Raw genomic sequence first — 27865 nt, 5'->3', positions numbered from 1 at the left:
CTTCTGGTGGGCATCCCTGGAGACCGACGTCCGGGACTACGTCCAGGCCTGTACCACCTGCGCCAGGGGCAAGGCCGATCATAGAAAGACCTCAGGGCAACTACAGCCGTTGCCTGTGCCTCATCGCCCCTGGTCCCACATCGGCCTGGATTTCGTCACGGGTCTCCCGCCGTCCCAGGGAAACACTGTTATCTTCACGATAGTGGACCGTTTCTCCAAGGCGGCCCACTTCGTGGCCCTCCCGAAGCTCCCTACGGCCCAGGAGACAGCGGACCTCCTGGTCCACCACGTCGTCCGTCTGCATGGCATACCATCAGACATCGTCTCCGATCGCGGTCCCCAGTTCACCTCGCATGTCTGGAGGAGCTTCTGCCGGGAACTGGGGGCCACGGTCAGCCTCTCGTCTGGGTACCATCCCCAGACCAACGGGCAGGCAGAGCGGGCGAATCAAGAACTGGAGCAGACACTTCGCTGTGTGACAGCCGCGCACCCGACGGCCTGGAGTACCCACCTGGCCTGGATCGAGTACGCCCACAACAGTCAAGTGTCATCAGCCACCGGCCTCTCCCCGTTTGAGGTGTGCTTGGGGTATCAGCCCCCCTTGTTTCCGGTGGTTGAGGGAGAGGTCGGTGTGCCCTCGGTCCAGGCCCACCTACGGAAGTGCCGTCGGGTGTGGCGGGCCGCCCGCTCTGCCTTGTTGCAGTCCCGGACGAGGGCGAAGAAACATGCAGACCGGCGACGAGCCCCGGCCCCCAAGTATCGTCCTGGGCAGGAGGTCTGGTTATCCACCAAGGACATTCCCCTACAGGTTGACTCACCTAAACTGCAAGAACGATACATCGGACCGTATAAAATCCTCAAGGTCATCAACCCCGCCGCAGTGAGGCTCCAGCTTCCGGCCTCACTGCGGATCCATCCAGTTTTCCATGTTTCCCGGATCAAGCCTCTTCACACCTCACCCCTCTGCACCCCGGGTCCGGCACCGCCTCCTGCCCGGATCATCGACGGAGCACCGGCTTGGACTGTCCGCCGGCTCCTTGACGTCCGTCGGATGGGCCGGGGTTTTCAGTATCTGGTGGACTGGGAGGGGTACGGCCCCGAGGAGCGCTCCTGGGTGAAGAAGGGCTTCATCCTGGACCCGGCCCTCCTGGCCGACTTCTACCGACGCCATCCGGACAAGCCCGGTCGTGCGCCAGGAGGCGCCCGTTGAGGGGGGGGTCCTGTTGTGTGGGCCGCTGAAGAGGAGGTACTGCTGGCCCACCACCACCAGAGGGCGCCCTGCCTGGAGTGCGGGCTCCAGGCATCAGAGGGCGCTACCGCATCATGGGAGTAATCTGGGTGACAGCTGTCACCCATCACCAAACACAGCTGTTTCTACTCAGCACCGAGGTATATCAGGAGGACGGCGTCTCCACCTCAGTGCCGAGATATCGCCTAAGACCAAGGTAACATTCTCTGCAGCATATTCTGTGATTGATAAACTTGTTAAACCTTTCAGGACTGGTGACTACTGAGACCCTCCTTCTTTGGATAAGTACTCACCTTCCTGCTGAACTTTGCCAAGAGGTGGAGGCGGCTTCTCCCCTCTCTGTACTGGGTGCGTTCATCCACTCCTGTGTGTTCTTGCTCTCTCCTGCCAGCAGTACCGGATCCGACGAGCGGAGGCAGTGGCCACCTGGGAATTCGGGACTTGGCGGTTCCAGTATTTCCGGGGTTCGGTGGCAGTGGAGATCTGGGTGGTTCCGGTTCGACTGAGACGGACGTCTCCTATCTTCGAGCCTGCCCACACGACACCAGCGGATTCGACCCTAAACATTGTGTTTGTTATACTACTCGTGCTTGTTTCAGTAGTAAATCTTGTTTTTTACTTCCTCCATTGTCCATTCATTGCGCCCCCTGTTGTGGGTCCGTGTTCCTACACTTTCACAACATAAGGTGGCAAAACAAGACTTACAGTCCAGTCTCACTATGCCATCGCCTTCACAAAGATGAATGACAACCTTCTCAGAGTGTCAGTTATAGACAGGGTGTGTTGAATTAAGGATTGCACAAGGAACACAATTTAGAAATGCTCCACTTGTGTTAACCTTATCGGCTTTATAAAAGGAAAAGTTTTAGAACAAAGGAAGAGTTTTGGCTATGCTTAATGCTTTATGTAAAGTAAAAATGAGGTTGTTGCCCACTGATTCTTTGACTTATGCCACATGACACAGCTCAACATAGACAGTGCAAACTGTTAACAGTTTAATGTCCATAAACTGGGCTTAATATACTTTAGTAACAATTATCTAGAGTGACCCTGAACACCCTGAATGACTTTCAGACTGGAAAACCTGTCAAATGCATAAATGACAAGTTAATCAAACAAACATGTAGGTTGTGATATCAATTTTGGTTAAAGGCAAAAAAAAAAAAAGGTGAAAATGTGCAAAAGAAAATAAAAAGCCAACACACTTTAAGCAGTACAACTAAATTGAGGGGGATCAGGGTTAGAAAATAGCCATCAAAAAACCCTCCAGAATGCATCCCTGGACATCAAAAACCCCAAATTTTCTGAGAGTCCTGAGCGGCTTCAGACCCCATGCCGAGAAATGTCCACTTTCACCAAAAAAAGACACCCCCCCAATTTGACATCCTGGCTACAGGCCTGAGATATTAATTAGTCTTGAATGACGTAAAAACTGGAGAAACGCTGTCCCCTTAAAATGTGTTTATCCTGAAGTATTTGAATAATGTGTAGGTTAAAGTCTTTCTATAATATGATACTGCATTAGATAAGAGCAGCAGCAATGGTTAGTGAGTGAAATATAAACTTGTTCAGCAGGAGAACAATTTGCTGTTTTCTTAGCTGTCTCCACCTTGTTTTACCTTAAATTCTAGGACGTGATCACAAAAGAGTTTCAATAAAAAAGTAAATGGTGAACAGCTTATGATTTGGCCGTGAAAAAAAAAGTCAGATTTTTTTTTTTTTTTTTTTGCTTTAATCCCTGTAATTACAGCATCTCTAATTGCCGTAATTGCTCTTTTAGGGATCAATAAAGTTGTCTGAAGTCTAAACCCCTTATTAGAAAGATGTTTTAATTTATCACCTCTGCAAGAGTAACATTGAATTAAAGTGGCACACAGTCAGAGCTCTGTGTGTGTGTGTGTGTGTGTGTGTGTGTGTGTGTGTGTGGCAGCATCAGTTAGCTCACTCAAATCATCGTGTCGTTGTCCCCCGCACACGCGCGCACACACAACCAGTTCGGTCAACTGTGTACGTCCTCAGTGCAACGAAAAAAAAAATCAAGTCAGAAATGAGTCCAGCTTTTCTTTCTCTCTTCCTGCTAACAGAAAGCACAGTGGATTTGCTTTGTGTGTGTGTGTGTTACAAGAATTAGCAGCGCCAGTTAGCTCAATCAAATTATGTCTCGGGAGAGTCGTCCCCCACGCGCGCACACACACACAACCTGGTCGGCGTTTGTGCATACGTGTGTGTACTGCCAAAGCAAGACTGTGTATGTCCTCAGTGAAAAAAAAAATCACATCAGAAATGAGTCCAGCTTTTCTTCTCTCTTCCTGCTCACAACCTCCAGGCAGCACAGTGGATTTGTTTTGTGTGCGTGTGTGCGCGCACACACACACGTGTGGGAGTGCTTGCTTGTGCACGCACAAGCATGTGCGTGCACGTACTCGTGCATGGGCATGGGTGAGTGTGATCACCTGCACGCGCATGCACGAGGACGCACGCGTGCATGTGTAGAGTGCAATGGTTTCAAACGTATGGAACCAAATTTGCACTCTAAATGGAACCAAGCTGCACTCTAAATGCAGTGCATCACAAATTTGATTAATTAATCCATGTCATGTGACATACAAAGCACCAATCAAATGACAAGGATCCACTCAGCCGTTATATAATATAGTACACTCAACAAAAATATAAATGCAACACTTTTGGTTTTGCTCCCATTTTGTATGAGATGAACTCAAAGATCTAAAACTAGTTCCACATACACAATATCACCATTTCCCTCAAATATTGTTCACAAACCAGTCTAAATCTGTGATAGTGAGCACTTCTCCTTTGCTGAGATAATCCATCCCACCTCACAGGTGTGCCATACCAAGATGCTGATTAGACACCATGATTAGTGCACAGGTGTGCCTTAGACTGCCCACAATAAAAGGCCACTCTGAAAGGTGCAATTTTGTTTTATTGGGGGGGATACCAGTCAGTATCCGGTGTGACCACCATTTGCCTCATGCAGTGCAACACATCTCCTTCGCATAGAGTTGATCAGGTTGTCAATTGTGGCCTGTGGAATGTTGGTCCACTCCTCTTCATGGCTGTGCGAAGTTGCTGGATATTGGCAGGAACTGGTACACGCTGTCGTATACGCCGGTCCAGAGCATCCCAAACATGTTCAATGGGTGACATGTCCGGTGAGTATGCCGGCCGTGCAAGAACTGGGACATTTTCAGCTTCCAAGAATTGTGTACAGATCCTTGCAACATGGGGCCGTGCATTATCCTGCTGCAACATGAGGTGATGTTCTTGGATGTATGGCACAACAGTGGGCCTCAGGATCTCGTCACGGTATCTCTGTGCATTCAAAATGCCATCAATAAAATGCACCTGTGTTCTTCGTCCATAACAGATGCCTTCCCATACCATAACCCCACCGCCACCATGGGCCACTCGATCCACAACATTGACATCAGAAAACCGCTCACCCACGTGACGCCACACACGCTGTCTGCCATCTGCCCTGGACGGTGTGAACCGGGATTCATCCGTGAAGAGAACACCTCTCCAACGTGCCAAACTCCAGCGAATGTGAGCATTTGCCCACTCAAGTCGGTTACGACGATGAACTGGAGTCAGGTCGAGACCCCGATGAGGACGACAAGCATGCAGATGAGCTTCCCTGAGACGGTTTCTGACAGTTTGTGCAGAAATTCTTTGGTTATGCAAACCGATTGTTTCAGCAGCTGTCCGAGTAGCTGGTCTCAGACGATCTTGGAGGTGAACATGCTGGATGTGGAGGTCCTGGGCTGGTGTGGTTACACGTGGTCTGCGGTTGTGAGGCTGGTTGGATGTACTGCCAAATTCTCTGAAACGCCTTTGGAGACGGCTTATGGTAGAGAAATGAACATTCAATACACGAGCAACAGCTCTGGTTGACATTCCTGCTGTCAGCATGCCAATTGCACGCTCCCTCAAATCTTGCGACATCTGTGGCATTGTGCTGTGTGATAAAACTGCACCTTTCAGAGTGGCCTTTTATTGTGGGCAGTCTAAGGCACACCTGTGCACTAATCATGGTGTCTAATCAGCATCTTGATATGGCACACCTGTGAGGTGGGATGGATTATCTCAGCAAAGGAGAAGTGCTCACTATCACAGATTTAGACTGGTTTGTGAACAATATTTGAGGGAAATGGTGATATTGTGTATGTGGAAAAAGTTTTAGATCTTTGAGTTCATCTCATACAAAATGGGAGCAAAACCAAAAGTGTTGCATTTATATTTTTGTTGAGTATATATAAGTATCGTATAAGGCTCATATGTATAAGTATTCAAATGTTTCTCAGGGATTGAGTTGACAGGAGAGAAGGACATGGACCTGGCCTCTCAGGTCCAGGACCTGCTGGAATTCCTCCATGAGAAGCAGCAAGAGGTGGAGCTCAATTCACAGCACACACATGCACGTTTGGAGCAGAACCTACAGCTACGTCATCTACAGGCTGAAGTGAAGCAGGTACGCCACATGCTCCACTGTCATCTGATTTTCTTACTGAGAAAGGTAGAACTGTAAGTGATTAAGTGAACATCGTTTTTCTTGTTTGTCAACAACCAAAAGATGCAGCTCACTGCCCGAGAACAGTAAAGAAACTAGTAAAATAAATCATAAATTATTCATATTTAAGAAGCTAAAATTTGAGAATTTACTTTTTTCGTCTTTAAAAAAATGGCTCCTCAGTTATACTGTTGGCAGTCTGTCTGTCTCGTGAAACAGTGGAGTCAGCACAGAGTTGTGTCTGCTTCTGTGTTGCACTATAATGCCTGGTGGAGATGATGAGCCCGATTCTGGAACGGCAGTTGTGCTGACTGCGCTGTTGTGTTTGTCTGTTGTGTTTATGTGAAGGACCTGCATGTGTCGTACATATACGGTGTCTGGAAATGAATGTGCTGCATCTTCACACAGGAAGCAGCAGCAAGACAGTTTAATCTGAACTATTGATGAGGTTTATGGCAATTTGCTAATGACACACACGCAGACACACACACACACACACACACACACACACACACACACACACACACACACACACACACACACACACACACACACACACACACAGCATTCTCCACACTCCTTCTCTCTGTAACTACTGGTACATGAAGGATAGCTTAACCCCTTAATGCCCATCGTCGCATATATGCTACAATCTCTGACTCAAATATGCAACTTACCAAATTGACCTGTATGCCCGTTGTCGCAAATTTGCAACATACCATCATTATTATTATAACATTATAACATAAAGTCATTACCAGAATACCCAATATTACTATCTAGTTTTTGTGCAAAAGTGAAATTAATAATCTCAACATTATTTACCATCTACTTAAAGGCAAAAACACACACAAAACATTTTTTTATATACAGCTATATAAATTCGGGTGTTAAGGGGTTAAATTGCTGTATAGAGGATGATGTGGACACATGAGCAGGTCATGACAGTCGTAGGTGTAAATATGTAATGAAGCCAAACTTAGTCGCACCAAATGCTTCAACGGTGTACACCCTATTAGAACAGTCCAGTCTTATGTGATGAGGAATTAATGTAAATCTACAGAGTGTTATGGCTAAACTCTGCTATTTTTGGGCCCTACGTTACACCCTGTGCAAGGTGGTGGAAGAACACAGACTATTTGTGGTTAGCATTTGTGAAAACATGCCCAAACACCATAGTACTTGGTAAAAATGTGCATTCTGATTTACTAACCATGCACACTGAGGATTGTGTGTTTCCAATGTGCAAAATACCACATAGTGTCCATTTAGCACATTTGGGTTTATGCATATGCAATTTGAGGTGTAGCAACCCAAGTGTGTAACATTGTGGGTGTTAAACATGCAGATAGTTGAGGCTTGCATACATGATTTATTAAAGCCCCGGTCACACGGCACTAATGAAGGACACCGAAGCCAAAACGAAACAAGAAATCTGGTCTTACGTTGACTTTCGGAGACGTTTACCATCATCCAGCTTCATTCCTGTGGGTGGCGCTTTGTCAGAATTTTCAAACTATTGAAAATATGATGACAACAATCCCGATGACAACCTCAATTCGTCTGTATTCCGTTTTGCTTTCTGTGTTGACGGTTCCTCATCCTTTCCGTAGTTCCCGTACTGTCAGCGTTCTGTTTGATTGTCATCCAACTTCGTCCAACCTCCCTCGACCGACGTTTTGCATGAATGTTGATGATATCTTGAACGGATCAATAACTAAAGCTCAGGTGAGCTGACCGTGACTCCATGTGTTTGACAAAAGCAACGTTGTCATACAGAAACAATAGAACGTTTTATCAACTACATTAACTATTTATGCACATTAAGCGTGTGCGCACACATTGTTGTGAAGACAAACCTGTTGTCAAGAGACCAGATCCCGCACCTGCAGGTGCTGCGGACAGCACAGGCTGGCTGCAGACTTGATCACAGGCTGACGCTTGGTCTCATACCCGCTGTCAAGTCACATTGTCATTAACGGGTTTTTTTTTCTTATTTTGTTGAAAGGGTCAAGCGCTATATATAAATGCAGTCCATCTAAGGTCGCCGTTCGCTTTGTTTTTCTATTGTTAGTTTTGTTTTTGTTTTGTTCCTTTATGCACCCTGGAGTCTCAGGCTTTTCGGTGATGGGGGAAGTGCAGGATCATTCTTTCACCTTTTCTTGACGATTTGTGAATTTTGACTTTTTTCCTTCGTTCAGCTATTGTTGTGTGCCATGTGACCGGGCCCTAAGGCTAAAAACAATTTCAGTGGCTGAAATAGCTTCTGTAATTTAGCAAGTTTGAAACCTTGCCTTTAACTTACCCTGCATTGCTTTATCAATGCAGACACATAAATCTGATTCAGTCATTCCCTGTGTACTGTTTTTGGAATGCATTTCTTTATTTTTACTCAGTAATAATCTTTAACACATAAAACACCACGATTAAACATAAACTTGTAGTGGCCTATTTTTTAATGGAACAAAACATCACTTACTCACTCATCTTCAACTGCCAATGAAGCCATCAGGACCACATCATCTGAAGCCGTTGCAGGGGCCAACCCCCACTGGAAATGAGTCCGACTTACTGCTGAGAACCCAAACACTGCTCTTGCTTTGTGAGTACAGAGATTGGATGGCTCTGAGAAGGGACCCCCTCTCTCCATACTCCAGCAGCACCTCCCACAGTATCTTTTGGGGTACCCGATCATACACCTCCATGTCCACAAAACACATGCATACTCCCAGGCCCCCTTCAGGATCCCTGTGAGAGTGAAGAGCTGGTCACTTGTTCCACTGCCAGTATGGAACCCACATTGTTCCTCTTCAATCCAAGGTTCGGCTATTGGCCAAACCCTCCTTTCCAGCACCCTGGAGTAGACTTTACCAGTGAGGCTGAGTAGTGTGATCCCCCTGTAATTGGCACACACTCTCTGGTCCCCCTTTTTATATATGGGACCATTACCCCAGTTTGCCACTTCTTGACCTCAACACAATGTTGAAGAGATGTCTCAAACAAGAGAGTTCCTCCACACCCACAATAGAGCAAAACATCCACTGCCTAAATAAAATTAAATGTGACATTTATCATGTCATTCTTTGTAAAACAGTTGCAATTTGAGTGAAAAAAGGCATTTTGGCTCTTGATATGTGGGCTTCATGTTCTCACACCATCAGTGTTGAAAATATATTTGATCAGTATGTCATTTTGTTATTTCTGAGATCTACTACTTCTGTTCTAACTTTTGCATGTTCTCCTGTGTGTCTGTGTCTAGGTGTTGGGTTGGATTCGTAATGGAGAGTCCATGTTGAGTGCCAGCATGGTAAATGCCAGCTCTCTGTCGGAGGCTGAGCAGCTGCAGAGAGAACATGAACAGTTTCAGATGGCTATTGAGGTAAATGCACACATACTTACCCAACTTAAACTGGGCTTTGTATACTTTAGTAACAATTATGTACGGGGAGCTAAACGGCCTGTACGACTTCCAGACTGGAAAACCAGTCAAATGTATAAATGATTAGTTTAATCCATTCAGTTTGTACATACCCTGCGCGTGCGCACACACACACACACACACACACACGTGTATATATATATATATATATATATATATATATATTGATATGGGACAGTGCATATTAATAAACATAGTTACATGAAAATATGCCGGTTTATACCAAGATGCTATTTTCCATCCGTGGTCCCATTAACATAAAAACTGACTAAGACCACACAACATACCAAAGTAAATTAATCATGAGAGAAAAACAATTAAAACAAAATACACATACAGATATTTACAATTTAAAGTAACAGTAATTGATAGATAATAAGTACCCGACAGGTGGAGGAACCAAAAGAGTTTCATGATGGGTGTTAAGGTGCAAAAGTACTGTATTAAAGTGACACGTGCTAAGTGCAAAAGTGCTTCAGTGCCTGGTTGGAATTTCACATTACAGTACTAGGTTGTATTGCACGATGCCCAATACACTCATTTGCACATGTACAAGTGTTAATATTGCACAGGGTGTCATACACAAGTTTATTATGTAACGACTACTAAACCATGTAATAAAATAAAATATACAAGGTTATTGTGTACATCTAACTGAAAAAGAAACTCGAATGGTGCCTCCACAGTTGAATTGTATTTTAGGCTACAGATGGTTGCATGTCTGATTTGCCAGCAACCAAGCTTTCAATTGTCCTTTGAAAGTAATGAATGTTGTGCTCTCCCTGATTGTGACTGGGAGGTTGTTCCAAGCTTGCCCACCTTTAATGGATAACACGTTCTGACCAAAGGTGGTCCTTCTATGAGTAATCTCACAGTCACCTCTTGTGACACAAGTTGCTTATAGGTAATTGCATGTATTACACTGAAGTTCAAGTCATAGGTTTGCAATTTTAAACCAATAATTAAAGTAATAAGAAATATATTTCTCTTTTTCTTTGTGTCAAATCCCAAACAGCAGAGATCAGAGAGTCAGCACATTCTGTGGCCACAGTGCTGTGAACAGCAGCAGCTGAAAACAGCGTCTCTGGTGCACTCTGAACTGAAGAGAAAAAAAATCTCTGCCATAAAAATTCTACACTAAATAATCCAGAGGTCCTTCTGTATCTCATTATACATTTAGAAATTTGCAGTTTATTTTACAGTTGAAAGGATTCATGTTTCCAGAAAGCTCCGCGTTTCAAAAACAGCAGACGCCTGAGCAATCAGAGAGAGGAGGGAGGGGGAGGGAGAGACACGGGAGGGGGGGGATGGAGGAGGAGGAGTGGAGAGGAGGAGGGGCACAGCATCAGTGAAAGAGGTGAAAAAGTGATTCAGAAAGTTTTTCATTTAAACAAGCAAGTTTGATAAGTCAGTCCAAGTTCAGCTCTTTTTCAAACAAGGCAATTGGGTGTTATATTGTTTAAAAATAAATGTCATACAATCCCACTCAAAAATGTAAAAAAAAAAAAATCCCAGAACAAAACAAAACCGTCAGGATGAATTAAAAGCTACTGTGTGTCATTTTTGAAGAAGAGGGTAAATGCTATGTCCATTAAATAATGTGTTTTTAACATTTTCAATGTTATGTAATTTATTAACTTTGACAGAAACTTGCTCTAAACTCTGATCTAAGAACTTTGATCTTATAAATATTACAACATAAATATATTTTTTTGTTTATTATTATTGCTTTCAATGCATCTAAAACCCACCCAAAATTTGTTAAAATAAGGCTTGCCAAAACCCTGTAGCTTTGAGCTATGAGCCGCGATCACATAATTTACCCGGCAGTAAAATGGTCCCAGCTCGAACCCTCATTTATATACATGTAATATATGTGTGTGTATATGTATAAACAAACTGAAGAAAACCAACAGCAAAAGTATATTTCATTTGTAAGTTTCACACATATCCCTGGGTGTGGTGAACCAAAGAAAACCGCTTTAGATCAGAACCCTCTGCGTGGCTGCAAACCCTCTCCTTAGCCTGACACGCACCTGCTAAACAACAGAGACCGCAAGGGCTCTGATCAGAATCAGAATCACATTTATTGCCAAGTAAGTTCACACATACAACGAATTTGATCCTTTTAATCCACATAATGTCTGGCGCTTATTTAAGGCAGGTGTTATTTTTCTCAGATGAAGCCATTAAATGAGGCAGGCCCCTATTCAGGGTCAGGCATTTAATCAAGGAAATACGTAAGCCATAAGAAATACATAAGCCATCACTACTCTTAGCTTCATAGTGGAGTAGAGCAGAGAAGGATTTTCTTTCACCAAAACAGATCAGATCCAGGCTTGTATCTCAGATGTACCTTCTGGCAGTGTGTAGCTAAACTTTTTAAGGTCTTCTTTTTAAGAAAATCTTCCTCTATGCCACTTCATCATGAAGATGGATAACTGTTGACACAAAATGCAAAGCTTGCGCTGTGCATAATTTCTCCAGTCACAGCCATGTAAGCCTATAACTTCTTCTGTGTTGTCTGGGTGTCATGGTGGCTTTCCTCACTCTTCTTCTTCTTGCACAGTCACTCAGTTTTTGAGAACTGTCTACTCCATTCAGATTTACCATAGAGTGCATATTGTTTGTATTTCTTTGTAATTGATGTAAATAAAGTCTGAAACATATTCAGTGGCAGCTTTACCATCAGAGAGCCTCGTCCACAACGACCACAAAAGACTCCAATCTGTCATTGATGTTAAAGGGGGCAATACATAGTATTAAGAACAGGGGTATGTAACCTTTGATCAGGGTCATTTGGGTAGTTCTCTTATCATTTTGATGTAAAAAGAGGAAACACCGTTGCTTGACAATAAATGGCTTCATCCAGCCACTAACCATGAGTGAAAAAAGTTTTGTATTGTCATTCATATTCTCTTATAAATTGCCAAAAAAGCAAAAATTCTGCCAGGGTATAGAAACTTTTGAGCACAACTGTATATGGTTTTGCATTGTTTTGTTGAAAAATGCATGGAAATTCCTGGAAAAGATGTTGTCTTGTAGGCTTCATATGTTGTTCTAAAATTACAATGTGTTTTTCCGCATTAAAACTATCACACAAAACCCACTAAACAACTTGGAAGAAAGAGCTGAGAGTGAAACCACCTGACACAGGAGAGAATTGAAATAGGGAGGACGTGATGAGGAACAGGTGTGGAGAATGAGAGTGCATGGGTATGACTAATTACCGAGACGAGACAATAAGGGACCTTTTGACCCCAACACACAAGCTGGTGTGAACAGAAAACACAAGGATTAAATTAAAACCAAAACATGTTAAACTAACAGAATAAAAGGAAAAGGAGCTACAAATTAAAGGCCTGCAGAGCATTTACACATTAATGAAAACAATAGTATTAAAGGGGAGCACATGAGGAGGAACAAAAAGCTGATCCCAGTCATACATCATGCACAAAAACAGAGAGAGACCCCGGGGCGCCCAAAAAGTCTATAAACACACCCAGACATGCAAGGCACCGTGTCACATGTCACAAAATATGTACAGTGTCATGGAAAATTGTCAATATCGGATACCCAGAAGTGGGTGATCCACGTTGGTGCTGTGTTTTTAATGTGTACGGCAAGTATGAACAACTCACAGCTGCAGTTCCAGCAAATTATTTAGAGAACTAGCTGGCATATTTTGATAAATTCCACTGTGGGTTTCTTTTGAGGTGAACTGGCTCAGTGTTATTCCCATACGTCTACATTCTCTGCTGTCTTTTTAATCCACAAATCAAACAGCAGCCGCAGTGCCTGAGACACACCTTGGATGCTTCTCTCATGCAGGCAATGGAACCTGTTAACACAGCCGGCATACTTGAAAATCAGCATGCTCCACAGCCTCCTGGTGTGAAAACAGACCTCAGTTAGTCAGAATCCAGACTGCCAGTGTCCATGTCCAGGAGGTGCTTCTGTCAAGGGTGCACTGGTGGTGCACTGTATTGTGAAAGTGATCAACAGATGCTGAATGAGAGACACTGCATTAAACATCCTCTCCTCCTCTCTGTCTTCTTCTTCCTTCAGTCTCTCTTCCATGCTAACTCTCTGCAGAAAACTCATCAGAGCGCCCTACAGGTCCAGCAAAAAGCTGAGGTAAATTGTTGCTTTTCACAACTCTTGCACACATTTTTTCTCCAATATAATGTACAGTTAGCTTTATTGATCACAGTGAAGTATCATACTAAATGAAATATGTGGAATTAAAAGTGCTCGGGCAGAACAGTCATTCATGCTTTGATTATTCCATTTTGACATGTTGGATCATCTGTCCATGTGTATTTTTGCCGGCCACACATCCTGTCTATGTCCTTGGACAAGATACCCTGGACAAGATACATCATTTCCATTGTCTCAGTTCATCCAGCTGTAAATGGGTACCAGCCTGAGGGCCCCTTCACACATAGTGCTAATATGTACAACTCAGGGCAACTCCCAGAGGAACAGTTCGTATGAGCCCACCACGAAACATTGCGCCGACGGGCAGGCATGCACGATGCTGGTGCTACAGTTCGCGCACACAGGAACACAGTGCGAGCAGCAGTCCAATCTGTAACCACTTTGCACAGCTGCTGTGAAAAAAAAATAAATAAAAAATACATGTCACCCACAGGACTCAAACCCATGCTTTCCAAAAGCTCTGATTGCCAGTCAGAAACTTTACCACTGAGCTACCATCACTGTCCTGTGAAAGGTGCAGGAAAATGTCTGATATCAGGAAGCACATGGATGTATTTAAGTAAAATAAAACCACACACCATATAAAAACACTGCATTATATTGAATCCCTCTCATCAAGCGGACAGTACAAGTATGACCTGTCTGTTCCTCTGTAGATGACCCATGGTCACAGACGTGCAGTCATGAAATGACATGAATGAGAAGCAGTTCACTCGTCTCATCATGTCCACATCTGCTGGCACGTGTCCAGCCGGCCCGCGCGCGTGTTCTGCCCGACACGCATGTCTTATTGACGGCGCGCTGCAGGACTGACACCGCATCATGTGACAGTCAGATCACCCGTTGCGTGTTATGATCTGATGGTCTGTTTCACGCTGCAGCCCCTCGCCACAGCAGTATATGTTTTTATTTATGTCCACGTGATGACAGCAAGCATACACACGTGCTTTACAGTTGGCAGATGTTAGTCCATGTCTGTCCAAACACAGTACGTTTTGTCCAGCTGGGATGTCCAGAACGACAGATCTCCACAGCCACTTCTGTCGGCGGCCACACCTCCTGTCAGTACAGCGCACACACAAAAGCCACTTAGATGTGGGGCACTTAGACAAATTTCACTAGCAGCACGACAGTGATTGTCTGCTAACTGTTGTCGTGTTAATAGTGCGAATGACCACACATTTTCTAAGTGCCATGCGAACGGTTTTAGATGTTTGTGCGTGTCACCTGGAATTTGGCCGACACCTGCTGTGAGAGGGTTTGATGAGCTCGCACAGTGCACATGCTGTCTTTCAGCCACTGGTGAGCGGAGATAGTTATAGCAACAGGTGTACGAAGGCGTTAGAAGCAGCTACGATTCTACACATTTTGCATACGATTCCTGCTTCATTCTTTATGTGCAAATCGAGGGAATGTGTGAAGGGGCCCTTCACTGGGGAAGTAACCTGTGATGGATTGATTGTGCATCCAGGGGGTCATCTCCCCTGGATAGGGATGCAGAGTTTTTGACTTCCATCATCTTAGTCATGACAGCTCAGAGCAATGGTGACATTACTGCAGGTGTTGCTCCAAAGTCAGTTTCAAATTCCACTGGACCCAAAGCTGGCAATCCACTGGTTTCTGAAAGCCTTGTGGTTGTTCCGTAGCTTCTTGTTTGGAACTGTTGACTCTCACACCACTTGCTTCACTACTGACTGTAAAATACCCCACTAACTGCTGGGTGGATGTTCTGAACCTCAGAACAACATCATCTGTAAGTTTAGTAGACTAAAAGATTGGACTGCTTTATGAAACTGGGCCCTGGAGTATGATTTTTGAGACCGTGATGATACATTACCTTCTTCCTCTGTCCCATTTTCTCACTTTCATTCTCTACCTCTACACGTGTGTATTCCAGATGATGTTGCAGGCAGGCCACTGTGATCCAGAAGCTATTAGGAGCTGTGCTGAGAAAGTGGCTGTTCACTGGCAGCAGCTGATGCTGAAGATGGAAGACCGTCTGAAGCTGGTCAATGCTTCTGTGGCCTTCTACAAGACATCTGAACAGGTACACAGCAAGTGCAGTGTAGTTGTGTATCGTCAGTTTTTCTTGGAGCAAGAACACCACTGTCTTTGTGTGTTTGTGTCCAGGTGTGCAGTGTGTTAGAGAGCCTGGAGCAGGAGTATCGTCGGGATGAAGACTGGTGTGGAGGACATGATAAACTCGCATCCTCGTCTGAGTGCGACCACCTTCTTCCCCTGATCAGTAAACATCTGGAGCAGAAAGAGGCCTTCCTCAAGGTGTCAGTAGTTCCTTCAGAAAATACGTAGCACTGTGTTGACAAAGAAGCACATCCAAATTCAAGGTTTAAAAAAAAATTCTGCACACAGCATTCTTGTATAACACACTAATGTCTAAGATGACATCGAAGAAGGACACATCCAAGCTGGACACACTGATCAGGCGGGTTGGCTCTGTGGTTGGCATGAAGCTGGCCTCTCTGGTGACAGTGGCAGAGAACAGTGGACAAACTGCTGGACATTGTGGAAGATGCCAGTTACCCTCTGCACACCGTCATCAGCACCCAGAGGAGCCTCTTCAGCCACAGACTGCTCCTTCCCAAGTGCAGGACCAACAGACTGAAAAACTCCTTTGTCCCTCAGGCCATCCACTGTATAACTGCTCACTTGGGGGGAGGAGGAGTGACAGGAAGATAGTAACGAGCAGTATTTCTGGTATTTCTATTTGTATCTACATTTTACAAATTGTTTTTTACTTTTACTTTTGATACTCTGTATGCTTCTTACCCCACCGGCTGTTATCTGTTATCCAGTGCTGCTGGAACCTCAATTTCACTGAGGAAGTCTTCCCAAGGGATCAATAAAATTCTGTCTAATTTAATCTAATATAATCTAATCTGATATAATCTAATCTAAGAGAGAGAATTAAGCAGAATAAACAACAATGAAAGTGAAATATGGATTATGGGTTAATCACGGATTGTTGTATGGCTAAACATTTGAGGCCTGACATACTAAAGATTTGCATGTGTCGAGACGTCTCTGTAGATGACACTGCCTCCTCATAGGTAGAATTTAAGTAAATCATTCATTGTAAATGTCAGGCATATTTAAAGAGTTAACAGTTTTTCTTTTTTCTACTTGTTTTGTTGAAAGCACGTCTGTGCGTGCACAACAGGTGAGCCATTGTTCTGTTTATTTAGTGTGACCTGTGTAATAGTTTTGTGGTGCACAGAATGAAAAGGATCCCACAATGAAGTTTCAGTTAATTTTGTACTCACCTGTGCCATGCTTTGACATGGGTATCAAAACAAACACAGAAACACACACACTCTGTGTCTATGGGATGCTCACAGCTGTGCAGTCCACCGCCAGAATACGGTTGAAGGAACAATAGTTAAATGTCTGGAATAGCACATTGTATTTTTTCTTAATTGACAGAGTGGCAGCACACTCAGTATTGTCAGTGTTCGTGCACAAGGGAGCACAAGGCACCTTGCATAACTGCAAATGGCTCATTGAATTCCATTTTCTGCTTATGGTCACTAACACTTGCAAAATCCTCATTTACATACTGCTGTTGACATCATGTGCTGACCTGCTGTCATGTGCACAATTATTCTTAGTAAATCACCCAGAAAACATTCCCCAACCCAACGCACAAAAGTGTGTAAAGCCCACACAGTTTAGCACTCGTTATATGAGATCTTTACAAACCAGGCCCTTGGTGGCAGAATGTAGAATGTCAGGCCTGACATCTGTGTTTCTGTATCACTGCCATCTGCTCTAGGCATGCACTCTGGCCCGGAGGAATGCAGAGGTGTTTCTGAAGTATATTCACAGGAATAATGTCAGCATACCTGGATCAGCCAGTCACACCAGAGGACCTGAGCAACAAGTTAAAGGTTAGTACTAATGACCACTGGTTGACAGAGTTAAGTGTTTTGACTCTCCTCACCACCAGCCCATTCATTACCCACATTAAAGGGGTAGTTTTTACCCACATTTGCCTCTTTCTGTTAAGGTGCCTTGACACTTGCACGACTTTGATCTGCACACTTGCACGCACTTTGTTGTGACAATGCCACCCACTTTGTTCCACTGGACACTGCGCTTTGTGCGCTGGATGCTGCTTATACAAAATAATTTTTTTGTAGTGGATTAGTCATTTTGAGTTTGGCTGTTGAAAACGCCTCTAATTGCTTCCAGAATCACAGAGGACCATTTTGTCTGCATCCTTTCTCTGTCTCTCTCTCTCATGCACTTCATGAGGTGGAGAAAGCATTTTAGAGCAATCTAAAAGGTAATTATTTGTAATGTATATATTGTAATGGCTTGGTAAAACAGTTTGCACAATGTTCAGGTGAAGTTCACATAATTAATGCGTGATGGAGATTTTGAACATTTCAAAATTTTCTTTGTGCACTTGCACGAAGCCGCTCACGTTACGGTTTACGAGTTTACTCTCCTGCACGGCAGAGTGCGTGCAAGTTCACGGATCAAAGTCGTGCAAGTGTCAGGAGACCTTTAGCATGATAACTCAGAAAGTAATGAGGTGATTTCAGTTAAATTTGGTGAGCAGATAGATAATGGTGTGGTGGTCTGGAATAGTTTCTGGAACTGGGATCCAGAAGAATGTTTAGCATAAAGCAACATTTTACTTAACAACAAATTGTGAAAGAATGTTGATGCTATTATTGAGCAGATGGATAATATCCTAGAAAATTTTGGATTTGTTCCGAAACATATTTTGCATTCAGAATCAAGTTTTCAGCAGTATGTGGCCTTGGCAGAGGTGTGCGCTCTATGAGTGCCTTCTAGTTTTGAAATCAAATAAGATGTTAGATTTCCCTGTAGGCTTGGTGTTTTTCTATAAAAATAGAAATTATTTGACAAGAATTTAAATGTTTCTGCAGTAGTGAAAATGGTTTATTTTTGCCAATTGGCACAGTCTTTTCCATGCATTAAGAGATACGTGCATGCACAGACTCATGCATTTTATTGCACACAAAATCCAATTATAGGAGTTTTTTTCCTATTTCCACTTTGCTTGTGAGCATTTCATCACCAATAAAAACAAAAAAGGAGTAAATCTGTAGATTTAGCAGTGTTACACCCATAAAGATGAAAAGTGCTTGAAAAATGATTTTCATTACAGTATTTACAACTCCACCAAGAGAAATTATGTAAAACTGATCAGACCCTCATACCTGGAAGAGAAAAGCTTCATCCTCATTCATGCATAAAATCTTAATAAGCAATGCACCAAAACTTTCACATGGCCCAAAAAGGAATAATTCACTTTTAGTGGCATTTTGCCACAACTTGAAGCTGTTCAGTGTCTTTGACAATCTGTTCCACATGTTTATCACTTGCAGGGTGAATTACTTACTTCTGGTTGTTCCAGATGCACTTCTTGCCACATGGGGCTTGGACAGAGTTCACAAATTCCCCCTTGTAGCTACATTCTGTTTTCTTGGCACCATCTTCTCAACATGCACACTGAACGTGCCAATACCTGAATCATGTCACCTCAATTTTTTTTTCATGAACACCAGTGTGGCGAGGTTCAAGCTCATTAGTCGTTGTTCTTATAATATTTGTGATCAACCAAGAAGCAGCTTAGTAACACATACATATTCTAACTTTGGAGTTATCTTCATCATCTTCTGCTTAGAAGAGCCTTAAAGTGGACAGAAGAAGAGACTGACAGTTTGTTAAACATTACAAGAGATGACATTACAGCAATATTGGATTTAGAAACAACAGAATTTCAATATTTAGCAGGGTTTGTTCCTTTGTGACTGATCACTCAATGGAAACGCTGTCATTTCGCTAAAATGTTTTGCCGACATTCTGAAAATATCACTTAAGTTTTGCACAACAGCTAATGAATTATTTTGTCATGCGTCAGTGAGTGTGCTTTACCACATTTCCATGGGGAACCAACTCAGACATAAGAAGAACATGCCAATTCCATAAAAGTATTCGGGAACTGGTTTTTGGTGGAACTGACCCACACCCTTCTTTGCGGTGAGGAAACCCTGCAAAGCCCTGCACCACTATGTTGGTTGAATTTTTTCACATATTATTGAATTTTGTATGTTTGCTGTTTTTAAAGTTTATTATTGACGCTGCTGGACATGTATGCTCTTGTGATATGTCTCGGTTTTATAAGTAATTATGTTTGTACCTATGTATGTCAGCAAGATATCTCAATACTGCAGAATCTGAATTTGACCAAAGTTGGCAGGCACAGTTGCAAACACTCCAAACTGCCGCATCCCGCTGGAGGCTCTTTGGATGCCAACTGGCTAACTGCCAGTTGGGAACCAGCTGGCATTCATTTGCTAGCCACTATGAGTGCCCCCCTGTCTTCTGCAGAATTCATCCTTCCTTCAGAAAAAACACAGTCATACAATGTGTACAGCAGAATTGTGTGCTTTTCTCAGATCTGCAGTAAAGTTTAGTTTGTGAGACTTACATATATTGACTATCTGTGTACTGGTGGTCATTTCTACTATTTACATATATTTACAAGTCAGGTACTGTACATCAGTATTTGCACAGTGACACTTTTTTTTGTACTTGTGCTTGTGTAAACTGCCACAAGAACTGGAAAAAAAAACCTTCATTATATGCTTGAAGTAGGGGTGTGACGATCAGCTCAAGGGATTATACTCATATACTCATTATACTCATTGTGGGGTTCATGAGAAGAGATTAACACTATTTTAAAACGTCAATGATGAAATATATGACTTAAAAAACAGCCTTTTATTTGACTGAAAGTCAAAATGCAAAACAGTGCAGGCACATTTTGAAACGAATCGGCTAGTAATGATGTCACTTCAGTTCTACTTTACGAGTATGAGTACAAATTATCATATGCAGGAAAAGACCGAACAGTATGCGACGACTGTAAAATACTTTACCACAAACTCATGGTAAGATTCAGTTTCTCATGTTATGACATGTAAAGACAAACTGACCTGCAAAAATCCTACTTTTTTAACTCCAGTGCCATTTTAAATTTTGACTTCTCTCTATTGTTAAAGTGTGGGTATTTCTGCTGAAAATGGGTAGAACACTTTTAAACTTTGGGCATTGTTTAAGAAAGTGCTGCTTCGTTTTTACAGCATTTTCTCCACACTTGGCACAGTCACTCTTCATTTGGTTGCCTCTTTCAATTACCAGGCTGTGAGCATTCAGTCTGTGCATGTTCCTCTGTTTAATTTAATCCCCCTGCCCCTTTTGCTCTTTCATTTCATTTCAGTGGAGCTTTATTGACATGGGAAACACACATTTACATTGTCAAAGTAAGTGTTACATAGAACAAAAAATAAAAATAAAAATTAAGAAGATGTACATACAGTTAACAATATTCTACAGTAAATTAATGTGTAAACAGGAGATGTGGAATTGAAATAATATTAAAAATTGTGCGTTCAGTGTAAAAATATAGTATCCTATATGTTATACGTAGATCAAGTGACATAGCAGTTCAGTCTCCCATTTTGGGTTTCCGGTGGTTTATGTCCTTCTTTTCGTGTTACAGCAGCTCACAAACCTTGCTGCTGTGCTGTTGCACATTGTTGTACTTCACCCAACAGATACCGGGAGTTTTTCGATGTTGGTCATGCTCTCAAAGTCTTTTGGGGTGTTTGTGATCTGTGGGAAGTACAACCCCAATTCCAGTGAAGTTGGGACATTCATTGTGTGAAATGTAAATTAAAACAGAATACAATGATTTGCTAAATTTGTTCAAAAATCAAGCGATGTGCGGGTGCCCAGTGAGATACTAGCCTAAGATAGCAAACACCCGAGCCCAAAAGACTCAAAGGCTGCAAAGATTTCACCACTGCCAAACCAAACACAGACTAGTGCTTTGAAATACTGTCAGGCATAGCGTAGGCGTGGCTCAAAACAGGTGGACACAAATGTAAACTCTCACCAAGGATGGAGTAAGAAAAAGGTTTAATGGTCAAAACAAGCAGGAAGTCGATACATGGGTGCGCCAGCAGCGAGGCAACAGTAACAGACAGGCGTAAAGCTGAGGTGTGGTGCAACAAACAGGCATAGGTCGAAATACACAGCGAGGAGGCAATCGGAGGCAAAGACAAACTCAAGGTTGAGAACAAAGCAAGATCAAAATTCCGGCCGGCAAAAAACAGGACAAAGGAGAGCTTGGAACAAAGGCTGGAGAGCGACATGAAATCAACAATCTGGTGGTGAGCTGTGGAACTATGAGGGCTTAAATAGGGTGCAGGCTAATCAAGGTGTAAACAAAGGACAGGTGCGAGGAAGGTGCTGGAAGGGGCGTGACCGAAAAAGACAAGGGCAGGTGCAAGAGAGTGCAGTGAGATGAAAAGCAAAGTAGACTGGTGCAAGATAAATAGGTGACATAAAAACCAACTGTGGAAAATATGACAAACCATAATTAACGTGAACAAAACAAAAAGGGGCAAAGCTAGGAAATAACGCTATGAGACTAAAAGCAGAACATAATCCGGAGTCCAACGAGAACCCACAACCAAACAGAAGCCCTTCATGGGCAGGAGCATGACAAATACACTTTTCAAGCATTTATGAATTTCTGGCCAGTATCATTTATTTTGGGACTGCCCAAAATATATGATAATAGTTGTCTTCATAATTTCCAGAAGTTTTCAACACCTTCATGTGTCTTCTCAGCATGGATCATGAAAAATCTTAGAATGTTTTCCCATCCAAATTCACAATTATCCATTGTGATTTACATATAGGAGTATTACCCCATTTGGCTTCAGATTTAACCATTCCTCCTTGTCTTTCCTATTTATTTTTAACATGATGGCTGTTTGGGTGGCTCCTGATTTAGTGGTTAGCACTGTTGCTTCACAGCAAGAAGGTCCTGGGCTCACTTCCTGCCTGGTCCTTTCTGTGTGGAGTTTGCATGTCCCCCCCGTGCTTGTGTAGGATCCTTCCGGGTGCTCCAGCTTCCTCCCAGTTCAAAAGACATGCAGGTTAGGTGAATTGGAAACTTTAAATTGACCGTAGGTGTGTGTGTGAATGCGTTTGTCTGCCTGTATGTGGCCCTGCGATAGGTTGTCCAAGGGTGGACCCGGCCTCTTGCCCTAGGACTGCTGGGATACCTCCACCCCCCCACCCCACCCCAACCAAATCTTAATTGGAATAAGCATGTATACAAAAATGAATGGATGAATGTTGGCTAAAGATTTATGAAATGTTTGGTATAACATAGCTATTATTTTGCATCCACTCTGATTTGTAAATTGACGCAGGAATGTTCTATATACTATCACATTTGGGTATTTTAGTCATCAGAGTGTTTACTGCAATCATGTGTTACAGCCATTCTAAATGAGCTGCTGCAGAGAGAGAACAGAGTCCTTCACTTCTGGACGTTAAAGAAGAGAAGGCTGGACCAGTGTCAGCAGTACCTGGTGTTTGAACGGAGCACAAAACAGGTTAGCCTGTCTGTCTGTGTGTGTGTGTGTGTGTGTGTGTGTGTGTGTGTGTGTGTGTGTGTGTGTGTGTGTGTGTGTGTGTGTGTGTGTGTGTGTGTGTGCAGTGACTGAAGCAGTTACTGTCAGTTTGATGGGGGTTATTTACCGTATTTTCTGGACTCAAAAAAAAAACTCAAAAGTTTTTCCAGTAGTTTGGGGGTCCTCCTTATATTCCAAAGCAACTTCTATATAAAAAAAAATACAGCATTATTATCCATAAGCACAAGATAGCACCATCTACATGTGTGACCAGCTGGTCCTGTATACAAAATGCGGTACTGTGATTCACATTTAATTGCATTGCACCTTTATCTCACCTGTTCAGAAACCGTTTACTCGAGTTTTGTGCCTTGTACAATAACATGAATTAGCTTGTTACCTTCTGATCAGTAACGTGGTGTCTGTGTTATAAAAAATGTGCCAATTAAATTAATTTTCTTCTTTGCCTCAAGCAGTAGCATTACATTTCAAATTCAGATTTTAGACCAGTGTGACTTATATATGATTTTTCCTCTTTATGATACATTTTCTGACAGGCATGACAAATACTCCAGTGGGACTTACAGTCCAGAAAATACTTTAATATGCTAGAGTATTGTGATGTTGATGAGGCGTGTGTGTATGTGTGTGTGTGTGTGTGTGTGTGTGTGTGTGTGTAGACACTGGACTGGATCCAGGAGACGGGTGAAGTTTACCTGGCCACACACACCTCACCCGGCGAGAGCAATGAGGAAACACAGCAGCTCCTTAATGACTACCATCTTTTCAGGCTTTCTGCTAAGGTACAATACACACAAGTGTATGTGTGTGCACGCGCGCGCTCGTGTGTGCATGTGTGTATTTTGCTTTCGGGACACAAATAACATTCCTCTCCATCATCGATATTCACATATTGCTTGCGTGAACCTCGAGGATTTAAATGCCTATCCACTGGGGGCACTTTTCAGAACCACTGATCCATTGGCTGTTGGTCTTCTCATTCTACCGTCTGAGTTATATTCAACCGGCCGGTAGGCACCCGTTAAATGTTGCTTGCTGTTGTCATTCATTTTGGTGAGAATGTGCAGGTTAAGTGGTCCCAATTTCTTTTCTGGTCCTTTTTGTGTATAGTTTGCATGTTCTCATGTGTGTTCCTCGTATGGGAGCTCCTGTTTCCTCCTGGTTCCAAAGATATGGTGAACTGGTGTCTCTAAATTGACCATCATTGTGTGAGAGTGTGAATGTGTTTGACTGTCTATATGTGGCCCTGCGATAGTCTGGCATCTTGTACCCCACCCTCACCTCTGGGTTAGGCTCCAGTTCCCTGCGAATTAACGAGAATAAACAAGTTTTGCAAATCGATGGTTGGAAAAAGGGATGAACTTCAGTGGTGTCAGCATAAACCCTGAAAATCTGTGGTTATCCAAGTTAGCTGTGTGAAAATTTCAGGGACTGCCACCAGCTACACACAGGTAAAATGGGTGAAAATTGGTTGTCTGCAGCATAAAGTGGATGCATGAAAAATGGAATCCAGACAGGAGCACACATCTTGTAGTGTGTGGAAAATGGGGCTTTAATGTCAAGAGAGTGCACCATAGATACAATATGCGGTCGTGTGTTACTCAACTCATCATCAGATATGTTCCATGGCTTCAAACATCTCCATCTTCTCTCGTTCTGGGCCTCTTCAAAAACATCTCATTTTCTGTTGTCTTTCTGTTTTGCCTGGCAGCCTTTCCCAACTTCTTGCTGTTCATGTCATTAGGTTTTCTTGGCCATGTTGTCACTTCAGCATTCCAGTTCTTTCCAGGATGTGGATTGTTTTTCTGTGTTCTTCGATGGCACTAACGTAGAGCCATTGGCTCTGTGGGATAGGATATGGACAACCCCTCTATAGACTAGGATTTGATTCCAGGTGTGTAGTTCAGGCAACCTGTCTGTCGTTTTGGACAACACACTTCATCTCCATTGTCCCAGTCCAGCCAGCTGTGAATTGGTACCAGCCTTGGCTGGGGAGGTAACGTGTCAGAGTAGCATTTCATTCAGAGGGATGAGACACTACAAATATTTCCTTATTAACTTAAAGTAAACCCCTGGCAGCTAGAGTTGCCAGCTTCATACTATTATTCTACAGCAGGGGTGGACAACAATGGCCAGTTGTGCAGGTTTAACTGGCAACCAGTCACCTCAGCAGATGGGTTTAACGATGAGTTTCTCCTTTCAACTTAAACACCTGATCACCAATGAAATCACAGGAAAACCTGTTCTATGTTGGCCCTTCATGGCAAACTGTTGCTCACCCCTGTTCTACAGTGCTGCTGTATATATAACACATTCTCACTAATTTACTACTCCACACATGATCACATGCAATTCATTCATACATCATTCTTAGTATGAACAATCACATTGCACATGCACATACCACATTCTTACTGAGCCTGTCCTGTCCTTATTAATGCCACACCATACCATGCACTTTTTCATTCATTCTGCAGGTTTTGTGTCCAGATATAGGTTCAACAGTAAACTAGCTCATTGTCCATGGGGATCCACAGGCTCTAGCTTGGGTAGTGCTCATAAAATAGGTAGCTGAAATTTTTCAAGGATGGTAATAAATTATGCAAAGTTTCTATAATGATTTGGAATGGCGTGTGAGTCCAGAATGTAATTATCAATGTCCATTGTTCACTGATGTTAGTGAATATCTGTAGTTTCTCCAAAAATATTAGCCCTATTAACGTTCCATTTTGGCGGCGTTCATCCTTGACCCAAAATACATAAGTATACCAAATGGCAAATGGCGGCTCTCCCCAGGTTCTCCGTGATTGAAACCATACACAAGCAAGCACTCATACACGTACATAGAGGCCAATTAGCTTTTAATATATAGATTACAGTAATAAGAACAGCTGTCCTGCCAATCATGCTTATCTATATTAAACACATACAGATTCAGATATGCTACATGCATGCTTGTGGGCACATGCTTTGAAGCAAACCTTGATTTTTGGCTGTACCATAGACAGTGTCCTGCACATTTCACTAAGCAGTCCACAGACTCCCGCTGGGTGAGCCCACCCATGCCACACCTGTGCTGTACTACATCAATATAATCTATACTAGGTTTAGTTATACTGTTAATACTTCAATACAGTAGTTATCCCATCCTTACTAAGTCTGTCTTGATTCAACCATGCCATCACTGCATATTTTTTGAACATGTCCAAGGTTCACCATGCCCTTAGCAGGTTCTGCTGCATTTCTAATAAGGTGTACAAGTTCTTACTGCATCATTCCACTTTTTGTGGAAACATGGCCAGGTCTGACAGGTGTTTCAGGATCACAGAAGGCTGGAGCCTAGACAGACAAATTTATTCACAGTTTCACACCTGCAGTCAGTTTAGAGTCACCAATTGAGAGGAAGCTGGAGCACCTGGAGGGAACCCACACAATCATGAGAGAACATGTAAAATCCATACAGAATGGACCGTGCCGTGAGCAACACCAATGCCTTCTCACTGTGAAACAACAGTGCCAGCCACTTACCACTGTGTTGCTCACCGTAGAAGACATGATACTTCAAATTATGCAAAGTGAAATGTATATAAATGTGATTCTGTATAATATGTGAATGTATGTCCCACAGCAAACCAAGGAGAAAGTAAAACTGCTCATCCAGCTGGCAGACAACCTGGTGGAGAGAGGCCATGCCCATGTGGCAGAACTGAAGCGCTGGGTGAGTACGGTGGACCGCCGTTACCGGGATTTCTCCATGCGGATGTCCAAGTACCAAGAGAGCCTGGAAAGGAGCCTCGGTGTCAGCTCTGAGGTGAACACAGTTTGACACTCACAATGTTGACTATGTAAAATAGGCTGTTGCATTTCCTGATAAAGACAAATCTTGAAAAGAATCAGTCTGTCCATCCATTCATTCTTATTCTATCACTTATTGATGGCAGTGGTTACGTTAAAGTATGTCATAGGTTTTTCTCTTCAGCCACATCCCTCAAAGTATCTCCATGCAACATATTGTAATGCCTTAAGTCAGTGGTGTCCAAAGTATTCCAGAAAGGGCCAAGAGGGTGCAGGTTTTTTGTACCCAGTGACTCCAGCGGGTGATTTCACTGATGAACCCATCTGCTCAAAGTGATGTTGCAAAGCATGGGAAGAAATCTTCAGTCATGGTCAGCTGGGAACTGTGGCCATGTCAGTTCAGTGGCTCCATCCTTCTGTGTCCTGTGAAGACCAACCCTTCTGAGGCCACAGGTGCTGAAGTAACCTTTCTGAAATGAGATAAGATAGCCCCTTGGTTGTCAAACTGTGGTTCAAGGGGTCCCTCTAGTGGTGCTCAGGGACTCTGATTTTTTTTTTTTTTTTTTTTTTTTATAAAGATGAAATTAATGGCCCATCAGTGAGTGCTGAATGTTTCAATGCAGTACTGTTGTTGATAACTTCACACCTGATAACTAATATTGTCACATGATGGGTGTTTCAGTCATGTAAACCTGTGGCTGTAGATAACAATGAATTAACAATATTAACTTCATATTGGGAATAAAATTGCCTCCTGTGTGAACTCTATATGTACTTAAATAGGTGTAACCTGCTGTATTTTGATGGGGGTCGTAATGCTAGTACTTGAAGGGCCAAATATTTTATGAGGTGGTACTCACTGTGAAATTTTTGAGATCCACTGGTCTATCCTATGGAGCATTTTGCTTTTGCGTTGTTAGCCTTCCCGACCCCTGCACCCTGTCTGTTACACATGAAGAGCTAACGAAATGGGTGGAACCTAAAAGTTTTGGTTTAATTTAAATTTACCAGCCATTTTGGCTTTTTTTGGGGAGGGGGGGTTGAACAATCACTATTGACATTGTTGTGGCCGCAGAGAATAATTGAAGGACACACCAGGTGTATCCTTCAATTTGGAG

General features: G+C 43.0%; 1 protein-coding gene across 2 annotated transcripts in view; it reads left to right on the top strand.

Moving 5' to 3' along the window:
- Positions 1-27865, top strand: part of kalrna (kalirin RhoGEF kinase a) — a 609141-nt gene that overhangs the window by 238241 nt on the left and 343035 nt on the right. For both annotated transcript variants that reach the window (XM_034186645.1, XM_034186644.1), the window contains exons 19-27: positions 5578-5744; positions 9043-9162; positions 13291-13359; positions 15341-15490; positions 15574-15723; positions 17234-17348; positions 22798-22913; positions 23612-23734; positions 26581-26763. In XM_034186645.1, the coding sequence (XP_034042536.1) occupies positions 5578-5744; positions 9043-9162; positions 13291-13359; positions 15341-15490; positions 15574-15723; positions 17234-17348; positions 22798-22913; positions 23612-23734; positions 26581-26763 (1193 nt within the window). The remainder of the gene's footprint in view (positions 1-5577; positions 5745-9042; positions 9163-13290; positions 13360-15340; positions 15491-15573; positions 15724-17233; positions 17349-22797; positions 22914-23611; positions 23735-26580; positions 26764-27865) is intronic.

Source organism: Thalassophryne amazonica, chromosome 14 (genome assembly GCF_902500255.1).
Source record: "Thalassophryne amazonica chromosome 14, fThaAma1.1, whole genome shotgun sequence".
Taxonomy (NCBI): domain Eukaryota; kingdom Metazoa; phylum Chordata; class Actinopteri; order Batrachoidiformes; family Batrachoididae; genus Thalassophryne; species Thalassophryne amazonica.
This window is presented reverse-complemented; position numbering and strand designations above follow the sequence as displayed.